The sequence below is a fragment of the Symphodus melops genome (genome assembly GCF_947650265.1).
Source record: "Symphodus melops genome assembly, chromosome: 9".
NCBI classification, from domain to species: Eukaryota; Metazoa; Chordata; class Actinopteri; order Labriformes; family Labridae; genus Symphodus; species Symphodus melops.
Window position 1 is genome coordinate 16,603,291 of NC_136699.1, and position 19,980 is coordinate 16,623,270.

Below are 19,980 nucleotides of genomic sequence, written 5' to 3' on the forward strand. Positions count from 1 at the left end.
AGGAGGCAAAAGTATTTGATTTAAAGGCTTAAACTAGCACTAAGACTAAGATGTATAGAAATCAAAACAAGTCTCTTAAGTTAAACATATGCAGGAAGTGATGCTAAATGTACACATTTAGAATCAAAAAGCCAGCTGTTTTTAGAGCTTAAACACAGGGTTGGTAATTGTGTCCAGATACACTTTTTTTAAGATTTTGGTTTAATTGTTTTTAGGACCTGGCAGAAATTAATAATTCATGTGCTCTGAAAAAAAGGAATGAGCAGTTGGAAGCCTGTAAAAACTTTGACCAATGTCTGCCACAAGGTCCCAAGTGGATTCGAAAATTACCAGCCCTGCCTTTAAAAAGCATTTCAAGAAAGCTTTTAAAAAAGTAAAACTAGCAAGTTTAGAGTCCGATACCTGTTTTTATAAACTGCATTTTTAGCTTGTAAACTAGAATTGATTGAAGCTAAAGCCAGTGTTTAGTTAAAATAGCTTCTGAGTAATACTGAACTTGCAGAAAGTTTTTTTCAAAGTTAAAGGTGACACTTTGAGAAGCTTTTAAGTGCTACAACTAGCTTTCGTACAGAATAACAACATGGTGCTAAGCTAACATGTTTAGGCTATGGTTTTACTGGTAAACAAGTTATGTTAAGCTTTGTGGGCATTTTTAATGAATAAGTGACAAAACTCATCAATCATAAAAGTGGTCCGTAGTGTGTATGTTGACCAATTCTTAATCAATTAATTATCTTAAGCACCAGACCACATTCCCTGAGCACCCACATGTTTTCACTCATAGCATGGTTAACCAGAATTACAGTGCCGTACCTCGTTTGTGAATTTTTTTTTTTTTGTCCATATGTGAGTGCTAATCTTGGGATATTCTTCTTACATGTAGTTCTAACCTCATGTGGTGAAGATGTCTTGCTTCCACGCTGCGCAGACTGCTGTGGTCCCATGGTTCTAACTCTGCAAAGCCCGCGGCGAAAGAGTGAAGTGTGTCAGCCTGTGCAGCTGATAACACTGCCTCTGTCACACTCAGGCCAAAGAGGGTTTGCCGGGGAGCCAAAGCGCATGATGGGTTTGTGACACAACATGCTGCGACATTCAAATACTGAAATTGAGGTAGGCACTTTTTTCCTCATCCCTTGAACTGTGTCACTTCATTTATCTTATGCCACATGATGCGTTTTCATTTTACTCATGGGGAGTTCACAGCCAAACATCTTTTTCCATCAGGATGTTCTGCCACTTCACATGCATGACATCGAGTTTTATCCCACTGGAGAGCCTTTCTTTACACTTAGAAACTATATTTGATTTCGACATTGTATAGTGTTTGCACAGAATGTTTTATTCGACTAGATTTGTTGTTTCTTTACATCTGCGTGGCACTCCACCACAATGGCAAGTGCTTCTCTATCTCCTCAGGCCATTGCCTTCCCTGAGTCTCTTTCATGGGAAGAGGCACTGACAGAATAAAGAAGAGCTCCTTGAGAGCGGAGTCTCTTATCAGCCTACAACATCTGGCCAAGACTGATGGGCTCTTGGAAAAGCTCTCCAAGTCATTGGGTTTGAGCTGCATAATGCTTGTTTAACTGCATCTTTGCTACAATACTAATTTGCCCCCGCTCATTATGTGTCTTTCATCAAAGGAGCCCATTTCTAGAATGACTGAATTTAGTTTCTCAGCAGGGTAGAATTGATATGAAGCAGTGCACTCAATGGTACTCAAAAGCGATATTAAGTGAGGTGAGCCTAGTTACTGTATATGTGAGCCCAGGAAATTAAATACGATGAGACCAGTCATGACCATATAGTGCAAGTCGGAAAAAGATTGACTTCCCGAGTTGCTAAGTGTTTAAATCTCTGACATGAAAAGCAATTTGCTCTGATATTCAGACAATATTTACAGGAAAATGAGTCGCACTAAATTGAAGCCATTATTGTGGATTTAAAACATATGGCTTTACTACACTGTAAAAAGAAAACTGTTGTTTTAACGGTAAACTTCCGGCAGCTGTGGTTGCCGAAACACTACCGTAAAATTACGGTAAACATTTTCTTCATTTACTATCGATACTGTTGATTTTACGGTTAAAAAATGTGCCTCATTCCATATTTTACTGTTAAAAAAAAAAGTTTGAACCTTTAAAAAAATGTGTTTTACTTGAAAATTTACATGGAAATACCGCTTAAAATAAAGTTTGTTTCATGGCATATGACGGTTTTTTGCTTGACAATTAACAGTCTAAAATATAAACTACTAATTTATTCTGTAAAAATTCCCAAAAATTACTGCAAATATTAAGGTTTGCACAGAAATTCCCCTCAAAAATTACAGTAAATCAATGTCTATTAGTAATAGCAATGAGTGCTAGTGCTGCTAATTTTATGGTTAAAAATGGTGTTTTAGTCCATATTTTACTGTAAAAGCATGTTCATTAATTGTATAATTAGTACTATGAATTATAAACTACTGCTTAAATCCATCAATGTAAAAATCTAACAAAAGATGTTTGAAGCATACTTTACTTCTCTATATTTATCAGAGTAGAATCAGAACATAATATAAAATAAGAAAAGATCACATGTAAAGAAAAAAATTAATATACTTTGAATATTCAGCCAAATTAGCATTTCCACTGTTATCATTCATTCTGTTCTGTAAACTTAAAACAAAGAGCATGAATTAATATTGTCAAATTACTTAATGTACTAAAACAGCAACACAAAAAATATCCACCTTAAACTTTTCAAATATATAAACTCTTTATTTGATATTTGTGAGGTTGTAAATATCAAATATTTGAAGTTTTACATATCACAAAATATCTATGAATAACTTCATAACATCATCTATAAAAACATCATGTAAGAAATGTTCACTTTGAAACTGTTTCAATTTCAAACTTGTGTAGTAGCTGAAGACACAATTTGCCAAGAAACCTTGAGACTTAATTTGAGAACATTTAAGTGCATTTTTTGGTACAAATATAACCACAAAGTGACATCAGTCTACATACAGGGTATCATTTTCACGTTATCAAAATAAAATCATCCCTGAAGGGGAGCAAAATTTCAAATCTTGCATCATAAAGCTAAAGAATATACAATCTCTATGAGTGCAAGGAATTGTAACACTTCACTTGAGAGCTTTACCATTTTTAAGACAATTCTGGAACTAGTAACAACATGTACAAACTGTACCAGACAATTTATCTAGTAAAAATATAGCTTTTGTAAAACTTTCAGAAATTTAACTCTAACAACAAAATATCTGCATTTTATATAACATCCAGTGTACCTTTTATCATATCATCCCTCAGCATCACTGGTAGGTCCACTCGTGGTCAGCAAGGTCTGAGATCAGAGTGAGGACCCTGGGATTGACTGAGAACACTTTCTTCTTCTTCTTATTCCACTCGACTTTGGTGCCTTTCTCAGGATTTATTGAAAAGAAACATCTTTAAGAAGGAAGGAAAGAAAGAAAGAAAGAAAGAAAACATCAGATGGGTCATCAAATGCAGTGTATTTTCTAATATTATAAAAAGAAAGAAATTTTACCGTTGGAGGAACTCCAGTGTAGACCGTAGTTCCACTGGGTAGTGTATGTTGAAGCAGTAGTAACTGCCAAAACATCAGGCAGATGTGAAGGAAGTGATGTGGTTGTTGACAATCTCTTGGTCGATGCTCAACATAAATGTCTCAGCGGCAAAGCAGGAGGACCCTAAAAAATACAAGAGACAAGAGCTTCAATATCAGCCATAAATACAAATCCAGTGGTACTTATTTCTTACAGGTTTGGTTCAGTTTACTTACCACACACAATAAGGCATTTGATGACCCATCTGATGTTTTCTATCTTTTAGAAGTAAGTTAAGTTGATTCAAAGTATGTCTGTCCCAACTCGTGTATATTCTGTATTTCTTCAACAATGTTTTGAATGGTAGACACTGGAAGAAGATGCTGTCCCTGCAGTTTTATGTAAAACATACATATATTTCTCAGATACAGGTCACTGAAATTAGACCCATCCCCAATAATGTTTTCAGCATCTGACATGCTGGCAGCTCCCTGTGTGCTAGCACTTGTAGTGGGACTCTCACACTGTGTATCTTTGGTTGATGGACAAATCACATTTTCTGACCAATGTCTGTGCTTTCTGGGCATGTGAGAGGTAAAGGACGTTTTTGCAGTGAACACATTTTTGCATCCTCTCACTGGGCAAGCTACATGACGCCCTTCTGCTATGTGCTCCTTTAAGTGAGCGACCAACGATTTAGTTCCCTCACACTGGCGTTCACAAATTGAGATGGTGCATTTTAATGGCGCTAAAGTCGTATCCTGAGTAACTGTTGGTGTACTGCTGTGGTGACGATAGAAGTGCGACTTTAACGCGGTATATCCAGAAAACACCTGCTTACAACTTGTTCCAACACATTTGAAAACACGTCGGGGTTCATTGCGGTGCAGTTTGCAATGTAAAACATAGGCTTTTACAGACATAACGTTTTCTCCACATACATTACAGGAATACATATTCAACAGTCAAAAACACACAGAGCTTATATCCACAACACGAGCAGCGTAGTTAGCTAACCGGAGGCTTCAGCACAGACGGACCCGCTTTAGCTTGATGCTAAGCGGCTAACTACACAGCGCATTTTTTTTTAAAGCAGTCAAACTGATTAAACGATTGCTAATAATTCACTCGGTCTCTTTAATTGGTTTTGCTGTACTTACCGAGGTGTACTGACGACAGGCTTTGGCTGGAAATCATAAAAAAGTCCAGACGCTGATGAAAGCTGCTCCTCTGGTGAAGACCGTGAACCGGAGTGTGTCAGAGGTTAACGTACGATGCGTCAGATGCGATGCGCTGATTGGCCCGTTTTGAATTTCAGGCGCGCTGCCAAAGAATGCACAGTCTGTCGAACGAACTGTAGGGGGGCATACGACTTCTACTCAGTTTAGATAGATAGCTCAGATTAATGTTTTAAAACAAATGTGTGTGTGTGTGTGTGTGTGTGTGTGTGTGTGTGTGTGTGTGTGTGTGTGTGTGTATATATATATAATACAAAAGTTCATATGAGAGTTATTTTCAAGATATGAATTTAAACATTTTAAAACATTTAAAGGCAAACTGTTGTCTTAGGATAGATATTGTTAATATAATTCATTGTAAAGGGAAATAAACAGGCTCTTCAACCATATGAAAAACAATGACAATTAGCATTGTAACAACAGAGAAATAATCTAAATAAAGTTAAAAATTTAAAGTTAAAAATAAAGTTTTCAGTTTGAGTTGTTCGGTTATCAGCACAATAGTATAGTACAATAGTAGTTACAAACTGCATTCTTTATGAGAAATGAATGTAAAAACTGTAGTGTGACCTGTTATAAATATTACAGTATGTTTCAGTGATCAGCACAACAGTACATACATTTAACTGTGAAATATTGTATTCTTTTCAAGAAATAAATGCAAAATTCACAGTATTGAATGTTATACATATTACGGCATTTTTCCATTAAAAAAACTGTGCAAGAGTAGGGAAACGTATTTTTTCAAGAGAAAAAATGTAAAAAACACAGTTTTTTCCTGATTAACTTATTTACGGTGATTCTGTGTTATATAAACAGTATCAAACTGTTTTTGAGATTTACAGATTTTTACTGTCACGATTGACAGTTTTTCACCGCAAAATTTACGAACATTTTTTACAGTGTACATTGCAATCCATTAGATTAAAGCTCCAAGGTAATTTGCCGCAGATTTCAGAATTTATCCAACCACCTGTCTATGTATCTGCAAACCACTGGGTGCAAAGCCTCTAAAGAGGGTAGTCTGAGCAGATGTGTAATACCAAGCCAGTTCTTGTTCTTGTCTCATAATATTATGACAGGCGCAAGATAGACCAATTAATTAAGAACTTGTTCTTCTTTTTTCTTGATAACAGAAATATTGTTGTGACTTAACATTACAAGGTGTTTTTTATATAATCATAAAATACATATTTTATAACCTAATATCTTCTTATTTAAATTATTTGGGAAGGCCAGGGTGTGAACTTTGAAGTCAAATGCGGTAGAAGTCACCATCTACGTATTCTGCTTTCTTTCTTCTATTGGTCATTGGTCTTCTTCTGGCATTTTTTTTTCCTAATTTGTGAAAGGCCAAATCTCCATCTACTGCAGATCCTGCTGTGGTAATACCTACTGCTCTCATAGGGAGGCATGGGCCAGCCATGAGCCGCCCACAAGTCTACAGCTGTGGTTTTCACCAGCGAGAATCTTCCCCAGGAGGTTGCTGCGCATTTAGCGGTACAAAGAATCTCCACACAGACGTCCTGACCAACCAGCAGGAGTCACCAGTGCAGCTACAAGGAACAGTGCCAATTGGGTTTTATGGCGCCTGAAACAATGGAGCCGAGGATTAAAGATAAAAGCTGCTGTGGTGGGGTGTATTATCTCTCTGCATAACCACAAATGTTAAATAGCCATTGCTTTTGCCTCCCTTGGACTCACAAGGCTGCATCGTTTTACTTTCATCTCTGAAGATGAGCCATTACAGTAGGTTCAGATATTTAATTTATCATGCGTATACTTGAACAACATGCCGCAAATGGACAGACCACAAATTAAGAGGAGTGTTGAAGTAACATACTTTACACGGCATACAGTACAAGTGCAGGTTAGAACGGGCTTTAATGTCAGTGAGTAATTGTGCATACAAATGTTCATAAATACTTTATAAAAAAATAAAAAAATCAAGCAGCCAGGCTCACTCAAGCATTAATGAGTGATTGTAGTAAGCAGAATGATTGACAGGCAGGCTTGTTCTTGAAAGGGAGTGACCTGTATCCACGACCTGAGCTAAGTGGCTGTATTGGTTGTGTGCAGGTTGGATATCCAAGGCTATTTATAGTCCTTTCATTTTAGTCCATCCTCTGTAAATCCTGTTTAGAGATTATATTCCATGAACAATTTTCAGAAGTTGCAGCAAATTAATTTTCTTCCTTAGACTGTAACTCATCAAACTAAGCAATCCGCTTGACATGAAATCTGCTGTAAGGACATTCATTTTTATAAATCTGTATTTCCTTATTAGGTTATCCCTGATTCTATCAAATGGTACATTACATTTGATAGTTTTTTTGAAGACGGGCTGTTTGAACTACTTATGAAAAATAGTCAATCCGTCTTTGTTTGTATGGTGCCCATTCGTATCTCAAGACACTTTACAAAAAGCAGGTAAAGACCTTACTCGTTGTTTTATTATACTCAACGCAACATTTAGCAAAGTTACAGTGGCATGGGAAACTTCCTTTTAAGAGGCAGAAGCCTCGGGCAAAACCAGACAGAAAACGTACAGTCTGAAAAGAAAGGGATGTTATTGTCAAGGTGAAGCAGTAAAAAGAATCCAAAAATATAGCGTCAACTTTCGCTGAAATGTTTTATTTTACAAGACTTTTTTTAGTGGCTTAGATACAAAATACAAACTCCAGCAAGCTTCTCCAAACAGGGCTGGCGTATCTACTGTATCTAATACACTTACTGTTGATAAATACCTCCCCTGTTCCATCTCCTCACTGAAATGTATAAACCAAATAAAGGACATTTAGCTCTGTTGTACCTATAGATGTTTGCCTCAATACATATGTGTTTTACCCATCATTAGAGGAAAACCATTTGTAAAATATTTGTTTCTGTCTTAGCAAGAAATCTGAGGCCAGTTATAAAAAGATTACAGAATAATTATGCAGTGATCAAAGGCTAAATCAAACCCTCACAATAATTACATCCAAAAGCTGCTCGACTCCCACAGAGAAAGACTTTTTAATAAATGTTACATTTTCTAACTTATTTGCTCTCTTTTCCTCAAAGAGGCAAAGATGAAGATTTCATCCTGTTGTGTTCTGAAGCGAAGGCAGGGAGTGAATGAATAATTCTTGCTGGTGAGGCCTGCACTGCTCTGAGCTATAGGCTGTGAATCATCATCATCATGAGATAAAAGGCAACATCTTTTCATCTATTTTTCAGTCTTTTCATTTCGTCTGCTCCTCGAACACTCCTGTGAGCGCTTTTCAAATCCAAAAAAGGCATATCATAAAATTATTTGTTTTCATATAGATCATATCTTTAATTTTATTCACTTGGGACTAAATTGAATTCCTGCAGAGCCTGGAGGATAATGCAGCAAAGCCAAAATGTCCTAATTGGAATTAATACAGCAGCAGCGTCACCATTTAATATCAATTATATCAAGGCCTTATCGCAAATACTCAAGCTCCCCTTGTTGTGAAACAAAAGATTGTTCTTTTAGTTTGAAATGATGCATGATTAGCTGAGTTCACACTGAGAAGCAGCATGTTCTGTAAATTACAAAGTCAATGCCTCCTTTGGTATGCTTTCAATTAATTGTTTCATAGCACATTTTCACAAATTCAAAATCGCAGGTGGCCTCTCATTTCTTCTTAAATGACTATCAGTGTGTCATCTTCAGGTGTGAGGTGATGAGACTTTGTGGAAATAACCGCCCAGAGGAGTCAGCGGGTCACAGTTTGACTAGTCATTATGACATCAGCCTTTGAGGTCACGCACACCAACATATGAGCTCTCTGACATGGAGGCTGTGCTCGAGACTGGAGGATCAATGTGAATCATACTAGATTCATCCCCAGAGAGCCGCTGAGTTGTGGGACTCGGGATCAACTTTGACCCCATTTGGAGAGGAAATCTCCCCCTATGATGACATGTCAGATCACAGCAGGACTTGACTGAGATGATTTTTTTTTTCAACAGCACAGCCTTATGTGCAAATGATTCCAGTTACATTGAATTATTCAGGTGTGAAATACAAAAGTACAGTAAAAATCAATCTCATTTCTTGATCATGCATTTTCTTTTCTTCTGTCCTCAAGGTGTTATTGCCCGTTAAAACTTAAAAGTTTAAAGCATGGACACTTAGTCCGTTCTCATTTGTTTAAAAGACCTCAGTGCTCTGCAGTATCAATAGCGGAAGCCGTAGCTGTTTGCAATGCAATTAAAAACTCAATTTTCAAAGCGCTTTGCTGAGGGTGATAAATGGACCAGTAATCCCTTAATTGTCCTCTGTTATGCACAATCACAGGAATGATAGATGTTTCATTAGGGACAAAGGCAAACTTAAAGTAAATAAAAATGCGATGCAGATGTTTCTGAAGAATAGTTGACTGTGGACAAACCTCAAAAGAAAGGTGCAGATTTTTAAAAGGTGTTTACCATGTCTGCAGGTATAAGAAGGGACTAAGTTTTGCTCAGGCTGTTTCAGGACCATAGACAGCTCTGCAGGTCCTCGTTTCCCCCTTACCTTCTTTAACGAGTGTGGCGCGCGCGCTTGCATATTCAGGCTTTGTGTGTTTTGAACTTTTCAAGCATTGCTGTATCTTGCTGCCATAATGGAGATTCCGGTGAATAAACATACAGGATATGGGCACTAGCACACAAAGTTTTCGGTTTTCACACATGATCCTACAGTAGGAAATACAACATTTCTCTGTTTGCCTCTCATGGTTTACACACGAAGCCACTTCGCCGGAACCTGGAGATACCGCGACCGCCCGAGGTGGTCTGGTCATTCATTCAGAGTCTGAGAGATTGCAGTGTTTCTATTGATTCGGCCAACAGAAGGCTAATATTGACAAGTGCAGCATGTATTCCAAGCCTTCCTATGATCCAGCGTGCTGAGTTTTTTTTTCTTTTTCTAATTTAACCTCACATCAAGTTTGACCACCATTGGCACGCGTCGACGGGGTCCAATCGGAGTTCAGATCTGCTCCTGCCTTCCTTCCCTCCACCAACCCACCCCTCCTCCTTCTTATCACTCTCCCTCCTCCCACCCACCCACCTACCCACCCTCTCTCTCTCTCTCTCTCTCTCTCTCCTCTTCCTCCCTCTCTCTCTTAGTTGCTCTGCAGCTGGGCTGCACCTCAATGAACCTAATTGGTGCACTGTGAGCGACCATCATATTTCCACTGGATTTCCATCGCGCCCGGCTTCCATCCAGAACATATGAATCTGCCCAGACAGACCCTTTTGAGGAGTTGAACAGATAGGTCGGAGAAAATGGCACAACGCGTGGTTTTGTTCCTACTGTGGCTCTTTGACAGATCCTCCGCAGGATTTCCCAATCAGATCAATATCGGTAAGTGTTTTCATGTGACGAAATGGACGAATATAGGTTCAGTTTGAGTTGAAAAATGTCATGCCAGATTGCAGTTTAGCACCGGAGAGATCCGGACGGAGCGCGAGCTCTGCGCAGTGGAAGAGACTAACTTGATTTTCCGTGTGCTGCAAGCCTCAAACGCTGATCCAGGCAAAAAATATATTCTTAAAAGCTACACAGAGTGTTAACTATGTCACTGTTATTATTCGCTTGGAATAAGTGGCGTGTAAAATAACTCAAATGGGAGACGGTCAGTGCCTCTGCTCGATCTGAAGAGTTTCATACAGGCGCACCGTCAGAAATGCATGAGTTCTTTCAAATAACAACCAGCCTCCTTTGTGTTACAGCGGGACGTACACAGTGCTTCATCACTCAATAAAATGAGGTTCCGAACTGACAAGACTTTAAAAGGCACACTTTTGAGTGAATCATCTTTGTCTGATCTCGTCTTGTCCATGTCTTTAAGGGGGGCTGTTCATGCGTTCCACGGTGCAGGAACACAGCGCGTTCAGGTTCGCTGTCCAACTCTACAACACCAACCAAAACACCACTGAGAAGCCTTTCCACCTCAACTACAACGTCGACAACCTCGAGTCGTCCAACAGCTTTTCGGTCACCCATGCGTGTAAGTGTGCTTCTATTTCAGTCATGTCCACGCTCCCACCAACCCTGTCCACGCAGAATGAGCAGAATTATTTATGTCCAACTCATCCGGTGTGAGGAGCTTATGGAGGCTACATCTCAATCCTGCGGAGCAGTCAAGTTCATCCTGCTGCACTCTGTTTCTTAAAGTCTCAATGGAGATGTAACAATCATCTTTCTGCATTTCCCTCATAATTCTTTCTCTCTCTTTTTTTCTCTACAAAATGCATATACATTATTATAAATGTACTATTACAGATGGGAACATATAACACACAGTAACTGCAGAAGGAAATTACAATACTGTTTCCATTGTTAAATCATCCCTGCCTGTCTAAATGTAATGGATGCCTCTTTCTATCTGAGTGACACATGAACACACTTTATGCATGCTGAGAACATGCACCCAGTTAAACAAACACTGTGTCACCAACTCGGGAATTTGGTGTGTTATTGTGGAGCAAAACTACTTGATGGAAGCCAAACAAAATGAGTGTAACAAATTACAGATATGATGATAGCAGAGTAGATGGACATGCGGGATGATATCATCCTCTATAACAGACAACACTTGATTTCCCCCTGTACATTATAAGTCTTAGTTTGCGATTCTCATCCATCCTTTGTTGCAAGTGCTGCAGTCTCTGATCCAATAAATAAGCCAATAATTCCCTGCTCCCTTCAGCTTGAATTTCGTCGGAAAAGAGTGGACACACGTGAAGGAAATAGCATTCAGAATGTCATTTTGCAATGTCACTTTAAATGATGAGTCCAGTTCAGTTGAGTTGCCAGCTTAGCAAACCCACAGCTCTGCCTGCCCGTTGCAACAACCCCAGTGTGGCACGCTCATAATGGCCCCTCTGACTCTCCCTGTCCAGGAGCATCTCCGCCTGCTCCTTTCTCTTGCTCCCCCCTGTGTTACAGAGTGTCTCCCCCAGCATTGCAGAGTCAGCTCATTAGCACCCAGCCCTCATATCACCACACTGTGCCGTCATTGGGTGAAAGGAGGGGGGGGGGAAAATCCATAGCTCCCCAACCAACCTCGGCAAATGAGCCAGGCTCAGACCTGCAGAGGAGGTGGGTCTGAGCTGTGAGGGAGATGAAGAGGAGCGTCATATCAGAGGCAGCAGAGCAGCAAGCGCTCTAACGAAGGCATCCACAAGAAACAATAAGCAAATGAGAGTGAATAAATAATAGATAGTGCGGTGCAATTTCACGCATGTTGAAGAAGAAGAGAAGCATAGGAGGGAAAGGCTTGATATCAGAATCTAATTAAATTCAGGGGCAGACAGAGCCTTAGTGAGAGGTAGGGGATCCTGTGGGAGCTGTGGCCCCATTTCTTCTTTCTTTCTGCCATGCCTTAGCATCTCCATCATGAGCTGTCTCTGGAATAGCTTGAACTTCAGATACAAGAAAATATGTGCTCTTAAAAAAGCAGAGAATCCAGTGTTTTTATAGTTCAAATACAGGAGACTGTAGTGAAACGTCCGACTAATACTCAGTTAAAGCGTCTCTTTTGCTTTGATGTGCGTGTTCGTAATCTGCTCTGCTTGAAATCTCTTTTGTTTTCGGAGGCAGTTTTAACCTTACACACTAAATCTGTTCTCCTTTTAATTGTGAAACAATCAACACACGCCAAGCAAAAGCAGCTTTAAAAGTCAGAGCTGCAGTTTTCTTTCCAATCGGATTTGTGTAATGTACGATCAGAGCCTTTTTTTTTAATTCAAGGTAGTGCCCTGAGACTTTCGTCAAGCTTAGCTCGCAAACGGCAGACAGCTCATGCTGAGCTCACAACAGTCCACAAGCACCTCAGACTGTCTCTCCCAATGTAGCCAACAAAATAGAGATGACGGTTATTAAAAATCACTTATCTGCTGACTTCCAGGCCGCTGAGGCTTTGCCTCTGGTGAGTGAAGACCTCCTGTGTGCAGACTTTTAGATTTGTCAGCACTGTTGTTTGTTCTGCAAGCTGTCACAATTATTTAGTGGACATTCAAATTTACTTTGTCATCGATAGCCCCGTGTGTATGAGTCAGTCCTTTGTCAGCAATAACAAGTGTTTTATGATGTCGCAATGTGAACTAAGATTTTATGAAAGATGTGTAATGCGAGTTTGGGGAGTAAATCTATTTTAAGGAAAGTTGTGTTACTTTGATGGCGATGAGTTGTGAAGGCCTTGCACATTTTTTTGGAAATGACAGCAATTGTATTTGGTTTTGAAAGGACACCTCCTTAGTTTTATTTTTATTTATTTATTTTTTTTGTGTGCATTCTCTCTTTTAGTTGGCACACAACAACACAAGAGAACATGCATTCAGTGATTCATATTAACTTGCCACAATTTGTTTTCCTTTATAGAAACAAAATATGGACCACGTTATGAATGAGGAAGGTTCTGTCTTCTGTTAGAAGAAAAATCTTTCAAGTCCCTTTAAATCCTTATGCTTTTAATTGAATTAGTGACCGGCAGCAAAACAATGTGTGTCTTTAGTAATCCTCAAGGCTGGGCTTTGTAGCGCTCAGGCATGGTGAGTCCTTTGGTGGCAAAAGACTGTTGTTGCTTTGAAGTGACATCAGAAATTGTGAAATGTGTAATTACCGGTGCAGGGTCCATAATGGCTCTGGAAGCTGGGAGTCAGGTATGCTCACAGAGAAGACTGGAGCAGTTCAAAGCAGAGAGCACCAGTTTGAAGAAAGCAAAGCAGACAGCATTAATGTTCCTGATGGTCACAGCTAGCCAGCTTAATGACACTGCCATCCTTTTTTCCTTTGCTGTTTACCCGTATTCTTCTCCTTCCTTTACCTGAGGGGAAACAAACATAAAGCCCCCCTCCACCTCTCCTTGCCACGCTATTTATTAGATTACTCGCCTTGATTCCGGTTAAAGGAAAATCTTGCAATGCTTGGCTTTTGAATCTCATTTCCTTCTTCCTTATTTCTCATCCTGTCATTAAGCTAATGGTCTGTGTCCCCTCTGCCAGCCTTTCTTCATGTGCCTTCCCCTCTTTTATGGAATCCTCCAGGTCTTTAAAACCTGGCTGTAGCGTGTGCTTCTTTGGCTTCACTGTACAGCCTCTGTCTCCCACAGCCGCTGGCTACTATAGACCGACCAGCTCTGCTCCAAGAGTATGAAAATAAATACAGGATGAAACAGAGTCACTGTGAGGGCTATTTTCATTTGCACTGACAAGAGAAAAGAAAAGAAAAAAAAGCAGGATAACCCTTAGCCAAATGTGCCGTATTATAAAAGGAGAGAAGAATAGGTTTAAGAGAAAGCTTCATAATCTCCTAAAGAGTTGGTTGAAAAGATACGAATGCAACAGCAATATGTTAAATGTAAAGATGGAGCTGCTCCCTTATTAGCCAAAGACTGGGGGAAGAGGTAAACCTATGACAGGAAAGTTCACAAAATGTCCTTAACAAAGCCTTTTAAAGCTCAGTTATTACATGCCATGGTTTAATATATACAAAAATTAGTTTTTTCGCAGGTTAGGTGAAGGTAACCTGCTAAGACTCAAGAAGGCTAATCATCACAGCCAATACCGAACACGTAGCCCGCTTTAAATCTTCCAGTTTTATTTTATTTTTTTCAGACCTCGTTTTTATGAAGGTTAAGTGTTTTTTATTTATTTTATTTATTTACTTTGGAGGTGGTATTGAGTATATTTGTTGCCCTCTTGGAGTTGGACAGGTTTCCTGTTCCCAATACTTTGGGTGTTTGTGCTAGGCTAAGCTAACCTGCCACAGCTGTGGCTACATCTTTAATGTTTTATTTTCCAGTTGAATCCATCGATGCTTCTAAATCCTAAGAATTCCAACAAATAAACGCTCTCAGTCTTAGTTAGTGTGCTGTAAACACCACTGTAACACAACTATGTGTCATAGTGTGAGCAACAATCTCATTGCAGTATGTGTAAAGAGTTCATTTTTTTATTATGCAGTCAGGAAAATCGAGCAGTTTCTTGAATTTATATGAATTTGATACAAAATCCATCATCGAGAGTTTCATTTAAACTCATAACATAACTCATAACATAATGCCACACCACATCCTTAGGAGCATCATCTTCACTGACCTTTACGCCCACCAAGGGAGCACTAGCTTTGTTTTTGATGCCCTAAAAAGCCAACAGTGTCCAGCGGTCTACACTGTGACTGAGCACAAGTGGCAAATGGCATATGCTGTGAAGCACAGAGAAAAGGCCCTTACCGAATCTTCCCTTGCATTCTTGTGTCTGGCTTTTGGGGATGTAGTTGTTGGTGCTGTGTGAGAAGATGGTAAACAAAGCGACAGGAAGTCATGTTTTTGCGGTGCGTGGCCTGACAGAGAAAGGCTATGGGCGAGAGAAGCTCCTCAGGTGATTGTAGTAGTGCCACACTTGGGCGCCTCGCAGGCTGTAACTCAGCTTTAAAGGTGTGACCAGGGAGACATGGCAGAGGATGCAGGAGAAATAAGGGGGAAGTAGGTAGTGGCAAAATGAAGACTTGGACTTCAGGAAGAAAAAGCAAGGCAAGTAATTAAAGACCGTTTTAGACGCCTCTAGCTCAGAGTGTTTGGATGTGTCTGTGTGTCTCCAGGCAATGGGAGGGGGGGGGTTGTACCAGGACATGCCATCACAGTCCAGCTGTGTTGGAGGCACAGATGGAGGTTTGTTTATGGCATGTGCATATGCACACACTAACACACTGTAGGCATATTCAGTCCCACATGCATCAACAGACACATCCCTCTTCACATTTGCCACTGAGTAAATCTGACTATTTTGTACTATAGCTCCCATGACACACTTCATCATTCCTTCAAAGTAAAGGTCATGGTGAAAATATTGCAGGATCACCCTGTGTTTCTCTTTGTGCAAACACCAGACATGATTTTGGAAAATACCATTTTTGAAGGGGACGATGTTTTTTTTTAAAAAAATCCAAAGAATAAGCAGCATTGAATTTATTTGATTTGCACCGTGACTGTGCAAAAAAAAAAAACCTGTGACAGAAACCTGAGCCACTGCACGGTAACGTCATGGTGTGGCTTTGAGAACAGCATGCTCGGCAGTCTCTGAGGTCTGTTAAGGTGCCTGGATGCGGGTCTCAGTCAGATGAGTGGTACTGTAACAGCACTTGATGAGGTCACATGCTCTGGGAACTGCAAGGCCTCAGGGAGAGGAACAGGATGTCAGCAAAGGGGGGATGATTGACAGCTAAGTTGTGATGAGGCAGAGACAGGGTGGAGCTTTTATTCAGATAAAGTCACATGTTGTGATCTGACTACAGTTAAAAAATGTTGAGTTGAGTTGTTATTTTCGGAAAACTGCCTCTTAAGTCAAAATTTCCATAAAACTAATACATCCTATTACTACAACGGCTCCAGAAACTGCTCCTACAAAACAGGCAAACACTGCATACTTTGCCAAGTTAAGCGCTGATGAAATACTCTTAAGTTATCCTACTTTTCCTGTACTTTTCTTGCCTCGGCGGCACTATTAGTATTTCTGATGTAGTCAGTTTTGGTCATAAAATGGTCATACAGCTAACCCATAATAAAAAAAAAAAAGCAGGATGAATTCAAATGGCCAAACTTCCAAAGGGATTATTTTGGCCTCATTTTCTGCCCATGAAATGCCCTCTGATGTATTCTGTTTATTTATTTCATTTATTCTAAAGCCAGGCACACGGCAGTAGCGGTAATGAGATGCAGAAAACATAGAACACACTCCAAGGCAGATTCAACACAATGAATTTTTAATCAGTATATCAAAAGATCCTCTTAAACCCAACCTGAGGAGAAGTGTTGCTGTCGGAGTGTTATTTGTCTTGGAATCAATGGTGCTGGCAGATGTTGTTTGATAAAACAACAGCTTTTCCTCCCTCGCTGCTGTGGTGGCACCAAATCTCCATATAGTTCTTACAAACACTGGGCTTTTCAGCAGTAATGGATTATAAAAAATCATGTACGGTATATAGGGTAGAGGGAGGGACTTTTTTTTAATCTGAAAGATCAGTAAATCACATTAAAGATTTAGTACATCAGCACTTTAAAAGATCTTTTTAGCCTTGACAGTTTTCAATCTTCTTTATAGTGCCAGACCTGCTGTGGGATGTTTGAGTTTTTTATTGATTTCCTTAATCTATTGGCTCAATTTCCTGGGCAAGAAGAGGGATTAAAGTTGAATGATTATGGGCGGACCATTATGGCATCCTTAAGATTTCATCCACCTACAGCAGAGCCCGTGCTTGTGGCGTAGAGCTACTGTAGAGTCACTGTACTGCAGGATTGAGGAAAATGATATCTGATGCTCTTTTATGACACATACTGCTGTAGTTCTGGGGAAAGCCAAACTTTAAGGACAATGCATGCCTTAACTGAGTAATAAAAACAATGATGCTACCATTAAGCAGCCAAACCCAGAATAGGTTACATAAAAATGTGTTCAACACTGAGCCATATGTGAGCTTTACGACAGAGCTATGAATGCAAGGTGTAGATCAAGCCCTCCTGCTCCTCAGCAGACATGATGCAACATGACAGCCCATCCTGGCCCCGCACATCTGTTCACCACTGTTCACCACTGTTCAAATAATAGGGCAGTTTCAGAACTATAAGTCAACAATGACAGGCTAAGTCTGTGCTGTGTTATTGAAGATGATATCAACACTGCGTTGTGATGAACAAGAGGAACCGGCTGACCGTATAAAAAGCAGCGATAAACCCCGTGAGGGACGGCACAGGAAGAGACAAACAAAATCTCAGCGCTGCATTTAGACACATTGGTGGCTGCGTGCTGTGTAAGGAAAAACTGCCATTTGATAAGAAAAAGGCTGAGCATGTGGTGCCTTTTTTTAAGGCAAATGAACTGGAGGGGGAAGCTTTCTATTGTGAGCTATTCATCTCAGGTACATCAGGGATGTCTGCCTGCTTCCAGCTCCATGTGATGGCTGCTTTCCATTTAGTTTTCTCAATAAGCAAAACCTCTCAAGGAGAGTGGAATACAAATTATCTTTCATTTTCAAAAATGTCATTTACCTTTATGCATCAGATGCCAATAGGCAGGAAAGAAGAAAAGAAGTGCATTTTTAATAACTTATCACTTGCAAAGATCTCTGACACTGCAGTCAGCATTTTTTTTTTACTTTTACCCCTCCTTCCCATCTTCCTCATTTCTATTGCTCTCTTTTTATATATATTTAATCTCTCCCACAAAGCCCATTACAGCTATGTCCCTGCAGCCATTGCAGTCTTTCTCAGCTAGCTATTGGCCATTCACTAGAGTCCCCTACAATACACATAATCACTGAATCAGTAATCCCCTACTTGAGCTGGAATAGCACATCCGCATCGTGCCTCATCGGAAGTTGCTGCATTGGCTTGGCTTCACTTGGTCCAGAAGGGGAAAAAAGGAACTTTGTAGTCTGTCTTAAAGGAGCTGCTGACTGCATTGTCCTGACCAAGGTCAGGCAGCTTAAGAAAGAGACACTTATGAGCCTTTTAGTGCCTCTGAAGAACCTGGAGAAAAGCATTAATTGGGACCTTTGTGGTGCCAAATCTTGTGGGTCCACTTGGCAAAGCTATCAGCTGTTTCTTGTTGTGGTTTTTCTCCTCTCTATGTGTGTGGTGAAGCATATTTCTTGCATGTCAAAAAAAAAAATGGAGAGGGCGTCAGGGCGTTGTTATGATGAATACAAAACATGAACAGGGAGTGTCACCATTCTTTCTCCAAAGCTCGTAAATATTGGATCACAGTGCGACAGGGCTTCCAGCTCTCCCTCGTCTGCCGAGCAACCAGATTGATCCGCACGTTTCTGGCCCGTTTCAAAAGAAAGAAGTCGCCAGCAGAGCCCCACCAAAGCTGCATGTCTGTGCAGAAACAAGGGCTCCATCATAACTGATTGCTTGTGACAGTTCACAGTCGCCGGGGCCACTGAAGCATCATAACCTTGTGAAACTAGTGTACGGGCACTCTAGCATACAAGCTGAAGGAGAGGAGAGTGAAGGGGGAAAAATGATATTAGCATATTCCTCGCAGTGATACAGAGATGCAAATAAGACTAGCCATGCCACAAGAGCCTCTTTGGTTAGTATTAAACATCTTATGTAATGAAAGACATAATATGGACTAACATGGCCAGAGTCAGGTTGGATTTATTGTCAATCACTGAGGGCTAAGGTTGCAGATGTAGATTGAAGACCTCGGCTATGTTGAAGCACGACATGAGGAAGCCTTGAATAGAGCTGATGACACAGACATTTGTGATGGAGGGCCCTGAGGAAGAAACACAGCAAAATCCCTTTACGTGTGTTGTCACAATAACAGGCACCTATATGTTACAGATTCATAACGGGTGCGTGAACGTAATGGGATCTGTAAAGAGTGAAAGGATCTTGAAGCGCTTGTAGGCAGCCATGTTGCTTTGTTGCTGCTGCTTGTCTCGAAGAGTTGGCTGCTATCAAATTGTCCAAACTCCAATATGATTGAGCACTTAAAGGTGTGAGAGGGGGAAAATTGTAACGCAGAGGTGCCGTCCGGCGCTACGCGCAACTTGCCGCAGACCCTCTGTCCTTAGTGCTCACTATCCCCATGAGTGAGAATTAAGTGAACATGATGTGCCCGTTCAACCATGACCCTCCTCTGTTTCTCCCTCCAATGGTTAATTCGGAGAGTGTCGTTGTGTTGCTCTCGCCATTTCACACATGGCTACATAAAACCTGTGGGCGGTTGCTCCCAGGCCGCTGTCCGTGTTTGTGTGTCCATGCATGACTGCGAGATGAAATATTGAAGTGTTCTATCATCAAGCATTGGGTCGCCGCCGGCACGATTCCTGTCCTTTAATTTTATTTTTTCCTTTCTTCTTTATCTCGCTGGCTTGGTGGCTTTTTCCTCCCCTCCTTCAGCATGGCAAGCAGATCAGGAAGGCAAACCTCATCTGGACCCATGACAGAGCTAATCCATCGCAGCTGCAGAATGAAAAGGGGCCGTTTGGAGGGAATCCATTCCAAAAAAAAATGCCTCAATGGGGAAGCTTCTCTCAGATGCCTGTGCCCTTTTGCAGCCCTGACAGTGCGAGAATATGATGAAAAAGCACTTGGGAGAGTTCACTGGCTTAGCAATGTTTATGAGAGGAGGGAATAGTGAGGGAGGGAGAGCTGTAGG

The 19,980-nt window shown here is 40.5% G+C and overlaps 1 protein-coding gene and 1 long non-coding RNA gene across 2 annotated transcripts in view; one reads left to right on the forward strand and one right to left on the reverse strand.

The window, feature by feature from the left end:
- The window catches only part of gria3b (glutamate receptor, ionotropic, AMPA 3b), a 119,371-nt gene that overhangs the window by 28,752 nt on the left and 70,639 nt on the right, over positions 1 to 19,980 (forward strand). Inside the window, exons 3-4 of the mRNA XM_079351745.1 lie at positions 9,934 to 10,171; positions 10,659 to 10,817. Coding sequence (XP_079207871.1) covers positions 10,093 to 10,171; positions 10,659 to 10,817 — 238 coding nt within the window. The 5' untranslated portion in view covers positions 9,934 to 10,092. The remainder of the gene's footprint in view (positions 1 to 9,933; positions 10,172 to 10,658; positions 10,818 to 19,980) is intronic.
- LOC306829646 lies at positions 2,733 to 4,813 on the reverse strand. Its single transcript, XR_013779885.1, has 3 exons — positions 4,732 to 4,813; positions 3,553 to 3,715; positions 2,733 to 3,452 (listed from the first exon to the last, which is right to left on the reverse strand). It is a non-coding gene; the product is annotated as an uncharacterized lncRNA (long non-coding RNA).